The sequence below is a fragment of the Hyaena hyaena genome, unplaced genomic scaffold (genome assembly GCF_003009895.1).
Source record: "Hyaena hyaena isolate Hyena2069 unplaced genomic scaffold, ASM300989v1 scaffold_116, whole genome shotgun sequence".
Lineage (NCBI taxonomy): Eukaryota > Metazoa > Chordata > Mammalia > Carnivora > Hyaenidae > Hyaena > Hyaena hyaena.
The window spans coordinates 3,335,757-3,351,108 of NW_024080748.1; the positions used below are offsets into that span (position 1 = coordinate 3,335,757).

Below are 15,352 nucleotides of genomic sequence, written 5' to 3' on the forward strand. Positions count from 1 at the left end.
CCCCCCCCCCCCCCCCCCCGCCCCAACTACTTTCTGCTGGTGATTTCGGCTTCTTTAAAAGCTTCTTGGGTCAGTCACCTCAGGCTTTGTTAAAGACGGGCTCCAGGACCTAACGGTGGAACGTCTGTCCTCCTACCCACGGCAGGAATTGCCCCATGGACAGTTGGCAGTTGTGAACTGGCCAACTTCCTCTGTGCTCAGAAATGAAAAGCCACCTGCCGCTTCGAGTTGACTTTTTGCTTTACTTTTTGGGGCCAATTTTACTACGAGCTTACATGAGACACAGGCTAGAAGGGTGTGCCGCATCTCTATCCGGATTCTGCCATATGCCAGGTTCTCTCTGTAAATGTGTTGTCATTACTAAGCTGTTCCCTAAATTTTCTGTCTGTCAAGGCTGAGGTGGGTTGCTGGGTGTGTGTTTGGTCATGTTTCTGGCTGCTGCTGTTCTTGTTTCCCCCACTTGCCAATCGGTGGAGAGTTTCCTCTGATATTAGGTTGAGTAGCTGCTGTGCTACTGGACTTTCAGTGAGAGAGATGCTTGCAGAGAAAGAAAAATGCCAGGATAATGGAAAACACATGGGTATCCACATCTGCACAGCCATCCTGCAATGAGTGCCCTCTCTTGCCAGCTACATGCTTATTCATGTGTTTAGACTCTGGCTCAGAGATCTCTCTTCCACTATGTCCTTCCCAGCCTCCACTGGCTTTCTCCTTCTGTTGTGCATTGCCCCGTTCTACCTGTCGTCTGCAGGTGACAACCTTGCTTCCGCAGCTATCCTCAAAGGCAGGAACTGTATTTATACTGGTTTCCCTGGTGCCCAGAAAGCACAATGCCTGGCACAGAGAAGACACTGGTATGTTTGACCATCACAATCCTCACTCTGTCATCCGACAAAAAGGAAATGAAGTTGCTTCTGTACCCAGCAGATGAGAGTGTGTGAATACCACCGTTTAATTTCTGTAACCTCCTCCCTTCAACCCAATACGTTTTTTTAAATCTGATGCTTAATCATCACATTCACATTTTTAGCCTTTAAAAATGACCAGGTAGAGCCGTTTCATCCTAGGAAAGAAAAAGCACTTAACCTTTGTTGCTGATGGAGCACTTCTTAACTAGATCGTGTAAAATTTCTGGATGTTCGGAATGACTTTCTTTTTTAAGTGTAAAATGTTCAATGTAAGTGGTGGTTGTATGGGAGATTACCCTGATGCAATGGTAGACTCCCAGGGATGTTCCCAGGGGTCACAAACTGCTTCACCAACCAAATTCAGATGCTTGAATCATGTGACGAATTAAGTAAAGTCAAAATGTCCAGGGGGAAGCAGGGGAAAGAAATGGAGTAGGCGTATAGGGTACAGGCTGGGCGAAGGATGGGCCACCCCACCGGATTCCTGGGTCATGCATTGTTCATGTATTCGGTCTTTGCCCCATCAGCTTCTTTGAGGTTACATGGACCAGAGCAGAGGATGTAAAGAGAGTGGTGGGCGGAGTTTCAGCAGGTGGGAGGAGCCAGGTGCCAACGTGTATCCTGTCTTGGAGAGGGCAAGTACTCCTCGTCCCAACTTTAGCTACCAGTTAATCAGGTGAGCAATGATGGGTTTGAGTAGCATTTTTCAGGAAGAGTACATGTGGTGCCAGAATGGGAATGGAATGAGTGTCAAATGTATCCCATTTAGGGATGACATAGCTGTCATCCTGAAGATGGTGTGATTTGTACGTTGTGACTTGGTTCTCCCACCCCATCCTATTTATAGGTTACATGCTTATTCAGTCCTTTTTATATATGTGCAACACGCTTATGTTTCATTTATTTGATCTATGTTTAACACGTTTCACAGGTTTCTAACTTGCTATCTATATTTAACACTCCCTATGAGCTCTATTCATTCCACTTGTTTTTCTTGTTCTCTCTAGCAGAATTGAATATTCTTAAAAAATACAGCAAGCACATTAATGGTTGCATATGGCAGTACAGTATCCGCTATAGATTTGGAAGATCAGCAGAGGAGAGAAATGGTAGAATCTAGTTATTTCATATGTAGAAAACACCTTCAGTACCCTCTTCTGCTAGGTGACTAGGAGGAGGGTAAAGTGATGAATAGAAATGGAATGTTGAGGCCTGGGAAGAACTTGAACTCCCTGATCTCCAGTCATCTCAGTTTTCAGATAGAGAGTGTGAGACTCCTAGAGGTTAAGTGTCTTATCCAAGGTCACATAGCTAGTTATCGATAAAATTTGATAGTCTTGAGTCTTTTAAACTGGTCCAGTGCTCTGGCTTATATGTTGTAATAAGTGAGATTACTTTCTGGGGTTCTTTTAGCAGTTGAATTATGGTAAGCATTTACTTGAGAGAGCTTTTCTGAAAATGAGAATGCACATAAAGTCTCATTGTTTGAAAATAGATGTTTTTTTACATTTCACTCTGGTGAGTGCTAATAGGGTATCTTTATTTCACTGTGCCGGTCATTTACAAAAAGAAGTGAGAAGCTGGCAGAGGAAATGTTCAGTTTTGTAGGAGGGCTGGATGAGCAGCAGTGTGGTTGAGTTGGATTAGACTGTTAGATGGGGTGTCCTATAAATGGGAGGGGCCGAATTGGCCCTGAACATGATTTTCTTTCATTTGATAGCCACTGAGCCTTGACAAGTATCCATTTATCTTTTCCTTTTCCAAAGGTTATCTTACTTGTTTCTGACTATAATATTTGTGGTTACTTGAAATAATAATATACATGATAACAATAAATAGAACATAAATTCACTAAGTCTGTATTGGATGCCTGTTTCATGCCAGGCACTGAGAACTGTGGACACAGCAATGAATGAATGAGTGTGCCTGTCTTTGTGGAGCTTCTAGACTAGAGGGGAAAGAAAATATGTAAAAAAAAAAAAAAAAAAAAAAAATAGAAGGGAAACACGGATTATAATAAGTGGTATGGAGAAAATAACCAGAGTGATGTGTTTGACATAAATGGTGAACCTGCTTTGGAGGGAGTGACCAGGAGGCTGCAATTTCAGTAAAAGCTGAAGGAGCCAGGCCTGGGAAGNGGGGGGGGGGGGGGGGGGGGGGGGGGGGGGGGGGGGGGGGGGGAAGAGCTCTGTGGGGAACAAGGAAGAGTGTGCAAAGACCCTGAGGCACAGGAGTGGGCTTGGATATGAAAGAAGAGTATGAAATTGGTTGGCTTGAACTGAGTGGTCCCATTTGCTAAGACTGGGAACTCCAAGAGGAAATAGAGGGTTGGGAGGAATAACCAGAGCTCTGTCATAGATATATACATTCTGAAATGCATATTAGGCCTTCCTATGGAGATATTAAGGATATTGAAGATGTATCTGTTGCGTAAGGGAGAGATTGGGGTGGCAGATATACAGCCTTCAGTGTCATTGGCCAGTGGTGCTGGGATGATGTCCGAGAGAATGGAGTGAGAGGTGAGGACATCCCCCACTGATATGCCTGCTGGGGGAAAGCGTTACGAATATCATGGCTGATTGAACATTGCTCACTTTGCATTGGGCTCAAGCTTTAGAATCCTCTAATGAGCTCTCGGGGCTAGCACTGCCAATCAGCTAATTCCTAATAGATGAATAAAGAAGGAAATAGCAAAAAGGGGAAAAGTAAAATGTAAGTTAATCTCAAGAGCCAAATGCATTTTTTTTTTTTTTCTGGTACTGAATTCTAGGTGGAATTTATTAGGATTTTTACCTGGCAGTAACAAAAATGTTAACAAACGTTCGCTAATGATCTCTAGTTTACAAAGTGATTAGTTCATATGTTTAATAGATCTTGAATATTATCTTGCCAAGTCTTTGGGATTTTGGAGAAGGTATAGAAGCATTCCCTAAGTGGCTCTTGTCTCTGCCCTTGACAAAAGCTGAAAGCTGGCCACTTAACAGTAAAGTACTGAAGGACTTTGTTTGGGTACAGAAGCAAATAAGCAAGATCCATGCTGAGCAAGCTTGCCCAGTGTGGGGCTTGATCCCATGATTTTGGGATCATGACCTTAGCTGAAATCAAGAGCCAGATGCCCAACTGACTGAGCCACCCAGGTGCCCCAGAAGCCATGCTTTACAATGAGGTTCTTCAAGGTCCCTATAGTCTGTGATGTTGCTTGGGCAACACAGCTTTTAAAGGTCTTTGTTTTTTCAGACTCTTGGAGAAATAACGGAGTATTTTCCTATAGACGATGTGTTCAGGGCATGAGAAAAGGCCACCAAATCTGTTTTTGGTATCCCTTTGTCATTTCTGAATAGTTTGCTCTAATTCTGCTGGTGGCCAGTTTCTGGTTTGAGGAAGTAAAGTATAAAATAATGAGAGTGCCTAGTTTATCATGATAAGGAAGAGACTGAGTATGAAATAATGAATGTTTTATCAGGAAGAATTTATAGAAGGAGAGTCGTGGCCAAGAGCAGTATTAGCTGGATTCCCACACCTCCAGGCCTGCTGAATTGGCCTCAACTTTTAACATTTCATGAGCAGGGTCATCCGCCCCATGTTTACAGAGAAATTCCAGGCACGCTTATGGATCATGAACATGCTCTGTATTCTTTAAGCAAAAATGGAGTTAGTCGTCTGGCATTATTAGCGCTAGTAAATCTCTGCTGGGTACAAAGCAAGGACAGTTTTCCTTCTACAGATTGCGGCGTGAAAGAAATGGAGTCCACTAAGAAAAGTGAAATTGGAAGCTGCTGAGTGGCATTTGGATCCTGCTAAACACAGGATTCTGTGAATTTAGGATTTATTTATCTGATTGTCTCTCACTTTTTTTTTTTTTTTTAAATTTTAAGTGTTTATTTTGAGAGAGGGAGACAGAGTATAAGTGGGGGAGGGGCAGAAAAAGAGGGAGACAGACTCTGAAGCAGGTTGTAGGCTCTGAGCTGTCAGCACAGAGCCGGATACAGGGCTTGAACCCAGGAACTGCGAGATTGTGACCTGAGCTGAAGTCAGAAGTTTAACCGGCTGAGCCACCCAGGCACCCCTGTCTCTCACCTTTTTTACAGCAACTTCATCAGTTTGTAGCAGGCCACATTGCTCAGTGTCCTGTCAAAATTTCTGTCAGAAAATCACTAGCTGGCCAATTGTGAACTTGTCAAAGTGACAAGGGGGTACAGTGACAGAGGTGGCATTTCTGGGTTTTGCATTGAATGAATGCTGCTATCTGAAGTGGTGGATGGTACCTGAAAACAAAGTATTGGTGAGTGGCAAGGTGAGGGGGGTGAGAGATGTGACGTGGATCCTGTGGACACTTTTAACCTCCTCTTTTCCCTGCTTCCTTCTCTATTCCCTCCTTCTCCTCCTTGTTCCCTTGGTCCCTGTCTGTTTCTGTTTTCCCTTCCTGACTCGCAGACACAGAGCGAGAGATCCATGCAGCCCCTCATGTGAGTGAGAAATTAATCCAGCTGTTCCGGAATAAGAGCGAATTCACCTTTGTGGCCACTGTACAGCAAAAGCCATCGACCTCCGGAGTGATCCTCTCCATTCGAGAGCTGGAGCACAGGTAAGCTGTACTTTTGCAAATGTCTTTAGGATTGATGGACTGTACAACATGCCGTGGAATTTGGAGGATGTATCCTTAAGGGAACATGCCCCCAGCGGAGGCCTCGTTGCTATTGAGTACACTGGTGGCTTTTCTTTGCATTAAGGACTTTGGCAAAGTGGTTTTCTTGTTGACTCTCAAAGGACCGCTTGCTTGTGTCTTGCTTGCCTATCTTCTGTCTTCTGGTAGACTTTTCTCCCATGAAACCACAGTCTATGTGCTATTGACATCAGCAAGAAAGTCCCATTTAACAATCTTTAATAAGCATCATTGTGTGTTTACTCTATGCAGGAACCGTGGTGGACACAGGAATACTCAGATGAATAGTACAGAATTTCTGTTCTAAGGATCACCTAGGCTAGTAGGGAAGATGGACAGATGTCCAGAAGTATCATAGAAATGTGTGTTTAAGGAATAAGGGTTCTGGAAGGTTGTGGTAAGCTAAGGAAGCCTTCAGAAAGGATTGTGGTTGTATAAAGAAAGGGGGATTTTGGACAGGCTCAATGAGCAGGAGTAAGGAGTGGGAAGAACAGCATTCCAGAAATAGGTTGCTAGGATTTGGGGAAGGAAAAGAGGTGTTGGGGTCAGCGGTTGGCACATTGTGTGTGGTGGGGGAAGCCAAGGAGTTTGGGGTGGACAGTGAGGAGTGGTACTCTAGAGGTAGGTAGAAGCTAGATCATCTCAGAGCTTCGAGGCCATGTTGAAAAACTTGGGCTAAATTCTCTATAGATAATGGGAAGCCATGTAAGGGGTTTAGGTTTGAGAAAAGAGGATTCTATTTTGGTGAGTTTCAAGTAATGATAATCTAAGACAAGTATAGAAGTTTCCTGAGAAAGAACGATGAGTGGTAGCCAGGGAGAGGGCAAAGACTGTGATCCAACAGCCTCCACTCTCTGAGGGCTGCCTCCAGAGGCCTTTATGGTATGCCAATCCAGAAGCCTGCCCCCAGGCCAAAGCACCGGGGCAAACAAATAGGCCTCTTTACAGAAAGGCTTGACCACTTCTTTCTGTCCGGCAGTGCCCTGGGGGTGGTAGTCTGCCAAGGCCTCTCTTCCATTGTTAAAGTCCCATGGAACCTGGGAATGCAAACTCCCTGTGGGTTTTAGAGCCAGGTGACCAAGTAGTGTTCCCTGAGTAGCGGCCACAAAAAAACTGAGGCACCAGATGAGTGTAAAAGCTCCCTTTGGTGCCTGGGCGGCTCAGTCAGTTAAGCGTCTGACTTCGGCTCAGGTCATGATCTCATGGTTCGTGAGTTTGAGCCCCGCCTCGGGTTCTGTGCTGACCCCTCAGAGCCTGGAGCCTGTTTCAGATTCTGTGTCTCCCTCTTTCTCTGTCTCTACCCCACTCATGCTCTGTCTCTCTCTGTCTCAAAAATAAATTAAAAAAATAAAAAGTTCCCTTCTGGGAGAGGGTGGTGTGAGGAGGCACCTGCTGGCTGGTGCACTGCAGAGGAGGAGCAGAGATGGTGTGAAGTGTTGGTCCTGGAGAGTATTCCCACAGGCTCCTGGCTGTGTTACATTAGATACCACCTCCGCAGGGCAGTGCTTCAGTAGAAGCAAATGAACTGCTTTCCCTCAAAGTCTGGGCAGATAGCCCCCTCTGAGCTGGGCCCTGACCTCATGAGTCTGAGTGCAAGAGCCCTTCAGGAGGGGTTTCTCAGATTATAACACCCTTAGGGGGCTCGTGGACATGAGCCCCTGGAAATTTTGAGGGCTTGTCTCACAAGTACAGGTCTTAAAATTCGGGCTGCCCAATGTGGAGTTCAAACCCTTAGCCCCCATGGTAGAAGCTCTGGGTTTTGAGTTCCCCGCTGCTTGTGGGTCCCCATGCCAAGGGTGGGGCTTATGGTGAGGTGGTGGTGCAGCCTCTCCTACCTGCTCCCATGTGGATGCTTTTTTCCTCCTTTGCTCACTGAGCTCGGCTGGATTTTAGGTTTCTTGCAGAAGAAATTTTTCCAGATATAGCTGTAGACTCCACATGTCTGTGGGAAGAATTGAATTCAGAATCTTCCTATGGCACCCTCTTGGATCCGAGCTTCTTGGCCAGTTTTAGTTTTTAATACTAACGTTAGTAGTCCACAGCCTACGTGTGCTGTGGGCTGGATACCTGGGAGCAGCGAAGGCTGTAACTGAGAACCTGTCCAGGGAGCTGGGAGGTGGAGCTGCCCAGAAACGGAAGCTCCCCGGTGTCCACTCTGTGCACCATCCTCTCTTGGGACTTGATTTACAAAGCACAAAGTCAAACGCAAAATTACCAAGAATTTCAAGATCGTGATGGCAGAGTGGGACGCTTCAGAGGGCGGGACCTTGTGCAACCCCACTGGTCATGTGCCTGTGAAGCTGGCCCTACCTTGACCTTGGAGCAGACATGGTAGGTGCCCTCCCCTCATCTCCTATAGGTTCTGTGCTCCCTTTGCATGGTTTCTGTGGGCTTTGCTTCTGAAGGCTGGCACTCCCTTTGCTTGGAGCCCTGCCCCATGGCCTCTGTAGCCACTCTACAGAGAACAGAAGTGTCTGGGAGTTCACTTATCCCCCAGGCAGCCTGTAGTCTATGACTGACAGAGTGTGGGAGTTGGAAGCCTAGTTACCTTGCCTTGGAGGCCCTAAGGCCAGACCAGCTCTGAAGTTTGAGGAATCCTTAAGTGCGACCTGGAATGAGGTAGGCTGAGGTTTTCATGTCCTGCTCCTCCCGTCCCTCCCCTCTGCTCCTGGGACCACTTCCTTATGAAATCACTTGCTCTCAAATTCATGTGTCAGCGTCTGCTTCTGGGGAACCTGAGTTCCGGTAAGCCTTCCTTTACCTATGAAGGTTGACCTGTCTAATAGCTATAAAACGGAGCCAAAAACTATGTAAAGGCTTTGAACACATGAGGTTAGTGGTTCAGGAAGATCACACAGAGTGATGGCTCTGGGCAGGGCCAGAATTCTGGCAGGTCAGGGAAGCAGAAGGACGTATTACACAGGAAGGGCTGGGTAGCTAGACACCGGAGAAACGGAGGAGAATGGAGTTTTGGGGGGCAGGGTGGAGACCTCAGGGTGGAGAGAACAGACCAATTTCGTTGCAGCAGAGATGAGGACCAAAAGTTCTCTTTTCAGCAGTTCGGTTAGATCTCTGTCTCAAAGGGGTGTGATGGGCCCTGAGCCTTCTGAAGGGATGTCAGCATAATAAAACGGCTGTTGGTGTGTCAGCCCAGAAAAAGAGGTAGACTGTGTTGGAGAGCGGGTGTGGCTTTGAGGCCACATGTGATGTAGATTGGGAGGAGGTGTCTTCTCTTCACAGACATGACAGGGTGATGTGCTTGTCCCATTGGGGCAACACGGTGGGGTTGGAGGTGAGGGCCCTCTCAGTAGGAGGGCCGTCCTAGTGGCCGAGAGTGGAATGTAGAGCATCTTTAATTTCAATTAAAGCGAGCGGGAATGTCTCAAGGCAGGCGAGAGGCCAGCAGAATGGCCAACCGCTGTAGTAGAACGAGCACAGACGTCGGAGTTGGAGTGATGGGGACTGGAGGTCTAGTTCGAGCTCTCCAGCACGGTTGCAGGTCTCGGAGCTTAGTTTCCTGGTCAGCAAAGGGAGGTGGCAATCTACTTGGCCGGTTGCTGTGAGGGTGAAAAGATTGTGCATGCGAAGTGGCCTGCTCTTCACAAATACACATTTCTTCTTGTGTCAGCATAAAACTTAAAGCTACTTTTGGGGGGTTTCTCTTTCGAGACCTTTTAAGAAACAGGACTCCTTTTAGTAAAGGTTTTAAAATTCAAAAACATGTGTTGCCACAGAGTTATCTGATGCCACCTTCTCTTACCTAGCAGGTTTCTAATAGAACCTGAGGATCGTTGAGTAGAGAATCCTCTGATCATTTTTCATTGTACTAGGAAAACCTCAGGTCTTGATTGAAAAAAAAACACTAAACATGAAGATACAGAAAAATTCCCTTCCTTTCGGAGTGATGTGGTGCCTTCTTCCTTGTTGGTTTGCTCTAATCAAGGCAAAGTGTAAAGGATTGGAGGGGCGGCTGGGTGGCTCAGTTGGTTAAGTGTCCGACTTGGGCTCAGATCATGATCTTGCAGTCCATGGGTTCAAGCCCCGCATAGGGCTCTGTGCTGACAGCTCAGAACCTGGTTCTGTGTCTCCTTCTCTCTCTCTCTCTCCCCCTTAACTCTGTGCCTGGTTGTACTGTTTCTCAAAAATAAATATTAAAAATAATAAAAAAAAATTGGCTGAATTAGGGCACCTGGATGTCTCAGTCGGTTAAGCATTTGGCTCTAGATTTTGGCTCAGGGCATGATTGAATGGTGCATGAGATTGAGCCCTGTGTCAGGCTGTGCCTGGACAGCATGGAGCTAGCTTGGGATTCTCTCTCTCTCTCTCTCTCTCCCTCTTTCTCTCTTTCTCTCTCTCTCTCTGCCTCTCCCCTGCTTGCATTCCGCCCCTAATAAATAAATAAACAAACGTAAAGAGAATTGACTGAATCTGTAAGATACTGGCTATGGGTAATAATGAAAACCTGGTTTCCACCCTTAAGGAGAAGCACATCTAGTTAAGGAGACCTGTGGTATGGAAGAGGAACATAGGATATTATTTATGTAGGAATTAGGCAATTGATTATAAGCCAGCAATGTACCCATCGATGATAGAGAATCTTGAATCATTTTTCAGGTTTCTTCTTGTTTATCAGGATAACTGTGTCTAGAGGAGCAAATAGTCTTGGAGACAGTTGTCATGGATATCTGACCAGGTGCAGATGATGACCAAGGATTTGAGGGTTTTGATTCATAGCAAAGGGTTTAGGGACCTAGCAGATTGGGTGAATAAACTGGAATATGGGACCTGACAGACTGGAAAGTGAGACTCCCTGGGTTCTTTTTATGGTTCTTAAGCAAGTGATCTTCATGGTAACACTCAGGCTCCAGATGAATCAAGTCAGTATTGGCAACAATTGGGATATGGACACTTAGATTTCTAGATAATTAAAAAAAATTTACATTTCACTGTTTGTTGTTGTTAGTATACTCAGAGTTGTGCATGCAATGCAATCTTTTACAAATTTCCATTACCTCCAAGAGAAATCTCCGTCCTTAAGCTGTCACTCATGAGTCTCCCATTAATAACCCAGCCTTAGGCAAGCACTCCTCTATTCCCTGGCTCTATGGATTTTCCTGTTTTGGCCATTTCATATAAATGGAATCCTACAATATGTGGTTGTTTGTGACTGGCTTTCATTTAGAATGTTCTCAGGGTTCTTTCGTGGTGATAGTGTGTTGTCAGTGGTTCATTTTTTTAAAAAACTTGTAGAATATTGCATTGTTTGTGTATACCACGTTTTATTTATCAGTTGCACATGGAATTGTTTCAAGTTTTTGGTGATTATGAATAATGCTCTTGTGCTCTTTCATGTACAAGTTTTTGTGTGGACACAGGTTTGTGGTTTCTTGGGTGTATAACTAGAGGCAGAAGAATATCTGGATAAAGTGGTAGCTCTGTGTTTACCTGCTAAATTGCCAAACTGTTTTCCAAAGTACTTGTACCATTTCACATTCCGACCAGCAGTGTATGAGAGTTCCAGTTTTTTTTTCTTTTTATATCCTTAATAGTCAACTGTCTTTCTCTTCGATGTAACTATCCTTTTTTTTTTTTTTAATTTTTAAATGTTTTTTTATTTATTGCTGAGAGAGAGAGACACACAGTGTGAGCAGGGGAGGGTCAGAGAGAGGGAGATACAGAATCTGAAATAGGCTCCAGGCTCTGAGCTGTCAGCACAGAGCCCGACGCGGGGCTCGAACCCATGAACTGTGAGATCATGACCTGAGCCGAAGTCGGACGCTTAACCGACTGAGCCACCCAGGCGCCCCTGATGTAACTATCCTAATAGGTGTGACGTGACCCCTTTCTGTGGTTTTGAGTTAGATTTCCTGATGGCAAATGACGTTTAGTGTCTCCATGTTTTATTGGCTGCTTATTTATCTTATTGGGAGAAATAACTATTCAGGTCATTTGCCCACGTTAATTGGGTTGTGTTATCATTTTGTAATACTGAGAGATCCAAGTCCCTTTCTCAGAAACCTGACTTAGATTTCTTCAACTGTGTTGATTGTCTTACATCCCAGAAGCCCAGAGTTTTTAAATTGGATGTCCAGTATATCTTTTTTTTTCCTTCATTTTGTTGCTATTGCTTTTGTTCTGAGAAACCATTTTTTCATATGAGGCCATTAAGACTTCTAGGATTGGGGCACCTGGGGCTCGGTTGATAAAGCATCTGACTTCAGCTCAGGTCATGATCTCATGGCTTGTGAGTTTGAGCCCCACGTTGGGCTCTGTGCTGACAGCTTAGAGCCCGGAGCCTGCTTTGGATCCTGTGTCTCTCTCTCTCTGCCCCTCCCCTGCTTGCACTCTGTCTCTCTCTCTCTCTCTCCCTCAAAAATAAAATAGACATTAAAAAACTTCTAGGATTTATTTAAAATTTTTATGAGGTTAGCTCTTTAAAGTGTTGGGTAGATTTTAAGTTAGGTTTTTCTGTAGGGTGTGGAGTAGCCATCCAACTTCATCTTTTTACAGGTGGAGAACCAGTTGTTGACCATGTATGGAGCATGTTTTTCCCCAGTGAATTATCTTGGCTCCCTCATCAAAGATCAATGGACTATAAATGGGAGATTTATTTCTGGACTCTGAATTCTATTCCATTGATCAATATCCAGCTGCTGGTACTATTTTGATGATTGTAACTGTCTAGTAAGTTTTGATGTTAAGAAGTGTGAGCCCTCCAACTTGCTTTTTCAAGGTTGTTTTGGATGTTCCAGTCCTTAAATTCCTAAATGAGTTTTAGGATCAGTTGTTTTAAAGTTTCATTTAAATTCCTGTTAACGTACAGTGTAATAATAGTTTCAAGTGTACAGTGTAGTGATTCATTACTTACAACACCTGGTGCTCATCACATGTGCCCTCCTTAATCTCCAGCACCTTTTAACCCATACCCTCCCTCCCATCAGCTTGTTCTTTGTAGTTAAGAGTCTGTTTCTTTTATCTCTCTCTCCCCATCTTCTTCCTCCCGTGTGCTCATTTCTTTTTTAAATTCTACATACGAGTGAAATAGGGTGTTTGTCTTTCTCTGACTGACTTATTTTGATGAGCATAATACTCTCTAGCTCCATCCACACTGTTGCAAATGATAAAATTTGATTCTTGTGGCTGAGTCATGTTTCATTGTGTATATATAACACATCTTCTTTATTCATCAGTTTATGGACACTTGGGCTCTTACCATAGTTTGGCTGTTGTAGATAATGCTGCCTTTTTATTTAAAATTTTTTTTTATGTCTTTATTTTATTTTGAGAGACAGAGACAAAAAGCAAGTGGGGGAGGGGCAGAGAGAGAGGGAGACACAGAATCTGAAGCAGGCTCCAGGCTCTGAGCTAGCTGTCAGCACAGAGCCCGATGAAGGCCTCGAACCCACGAACTGTGAGATCATGACCTGAGCTGAAGTTGGACGCTTAACTGACTGAGCCACCCAGGCGCCCCAATGCTGCCTTTTTAAGGTCTGCAAAGATGACTGCTGGATTTTCAAAAGGATTATGTTCCATCCATAAAGTGAGGTAGGGATTATTGCCATTTTAGTAATATTATCTGTGGACCTGGACTATTTAGGTCTTTAATTTTAGAGTGTTTTGTACTTAAGAGTAGAATTTTTTCATGGTGTTTAAGTTTATTTTTTGAATTGTAATGGCATAAAAAATTAAGAACTGATAAAGGGAATTACTTTTATATTCTCATTTGTTGGCTCATTGCTACTTCATAGAAATGTACTTGATATTTGCATGTTGTACTTGTATCCTGCAGGCTTGCTAACCTCACTAATTTGATTAGGTTTTAGTGGATTTCTCTTAATTATTACATATAAGATCTTGTCATCTGTAAATCAGACAGAAAGAAGTAAAACTATATCTATTTGGTTGCCTCTTATTTTCTTGCCTAATTGGCTTGGCTAGAACTCTGAGTACCATGATGAATGCAAATGGTAAGAACAGATAGTCTTGTTCTTGAGCTGAAGATGGAAAGGTTTCCATGTTTCATTTATGATGTTAGCTGTATAGTAGATGTTCTTAGCCAGGTTGAAGTTCCCTTCCATTCCTAGTTTGTAGAGTGTTTTTGTTGTCATTGTTTGTTTTTTATCCTGAAAGGGTATTTTTTTTCAAGTGCTATTTCTGCATTTATGGAGATGATCATGCTTTAATTCTGTTCCTTATTGATGTGGTGTATTACACTAATTGAATTTTGGATGTTATACTAAGCTTGCATTTCTGGGATAAATCCCACTTAGTCATGTTGTATAATCCTTTTTCTATATTCTTGGACTTAATAATATATTGAGAATTCTTTTATCAATATTCATAAGAGCTACAGGCTTGTAGTTTTCTCTTGATGCCTTTGTCTGGTTTTGGCATTGGGTCTTTACCTGACTTTATGTGGAGTGATCTTTTTTCCTTGTAAGTCAGCATTTGCTGATGGTGTACTCTGTGCCAGGCATTTGAGTTTTATCTTTTTTTTTTTTTTTAAACATGATTCTCCTTGATTGAAGGATATAATTTTGCCTTTTGAAAATGTTTCTCCAATTCCAGTATTTTTAGCAGCTATTCCATTTGTCTCCCATTTTCTAGAATCTCCATAATTGTGATGAATAATAAACAGATTAAAGGTCCTTGCAGAAGATGGGAAGCTTGCTGGTAATCCTGTCTTTAATATGTACCTAATCTGATCAGAAACTACCTGATGTTATATTAAACAATCTATCTTACATCTAAAAATATATGTGTGTGTATATATAAGTAGTCCTGCGTGAAGGAAATTTAACTTTATTTCTGATATACAGAAAGGCCAAAAAATGAATAGTGGTTACATTTTATTAAATACCTCTTCAGTGTACCTTTTGAGATAATAGATGAAAGAGGGAAAAACATAAAATTAACATAATCACATTAGAGTCCATAATGTTGAACTCTTTCTGGGGGAAATCCTTAAACACGTTTACTAATGTTGTAGTTGGGATTTTTGCAACAATATTAAAAAAAATAATAGTAGTAGTAACTAGTATTTAAGCACTGATGAAAGAGGCATTGTCTTGAACACTTGACTGTAAACTCATTACACGCTTAGTAGCTCATTAACAAGTGAGATAGTAGGTTCGAATGAGTTAATGTGAGGCTTTTTGAATTACTTTCTGGACTTCAAATCTATAGGTAATACCTATTCTATGAATATTTCCAGTAGAATTGACCTGAAAAGGGTATGGGCTGAGATTTGTTTTTGGGGAGACTGAGAAATCTCTCACTACTAAAATGTTCATTTTCCATTCCTTTCATGGTATTTTAGGTAATTTAAAGCTCTTATTGGCTAGCTTACATTTTGTCAAAATCATTGAGCTCTCTGTTTTTTGGGGGACAGATAGTTGAGCATTATATTCATAGTTTTTATATTTGTGGTTCTCTTTAATTTGTAATGGGAAATGTCCTTTTTGGACAGGGTTATCATGGGGTTGTGTAGTTTATTGACCTTTCTAATGAAACTACTCTTAGCTTTATTGGTTAGGTCTGTTTTTTCATTTTAAATCCATTGATTTCTGCTTCTTGATCACTTTGAATTTTTAGTACCTTCTTGGATGTTTTCAGTTTTTAGTAAAATCACTGAAGGCTTCATGTTTTCTTGTGAGTATTCTTTTGAACCCTGCTCATTGACATTGCTATAGTTCTCCTTTTCTGTACCTTTCTATAGTTTTTTTTTTTTTTNGAGAGAGGGAGACACAGACTCCGAAATAGTCTCCAGGCTCTGAGCTGG

General features: G+C 43.0%; 1 protein-coding gene across 1 annotated transcript in view; it reads left to right on the forward strand.

Annotated features, from left to right (window-relative positions):
* LOC120234781 (protein kinase C-binding protein NELL1-like) overlaps positions 1–15,352 on the forward strand; it is a 241,379-nt gene that overhangs the window by 72,797 nt on the left and 153,230 nt on the right. Inside the window, exon 3 of the mRNA XM_039236746.1 lies at positions 5,343–5,493. Coding sequence (XP_039092677.1) covers positions 5,343–5,493 — 151 coding nt within the window. The remainder of the gene's footprint in view (positions 1–5,342; positions 5,494–15,352) is intronic.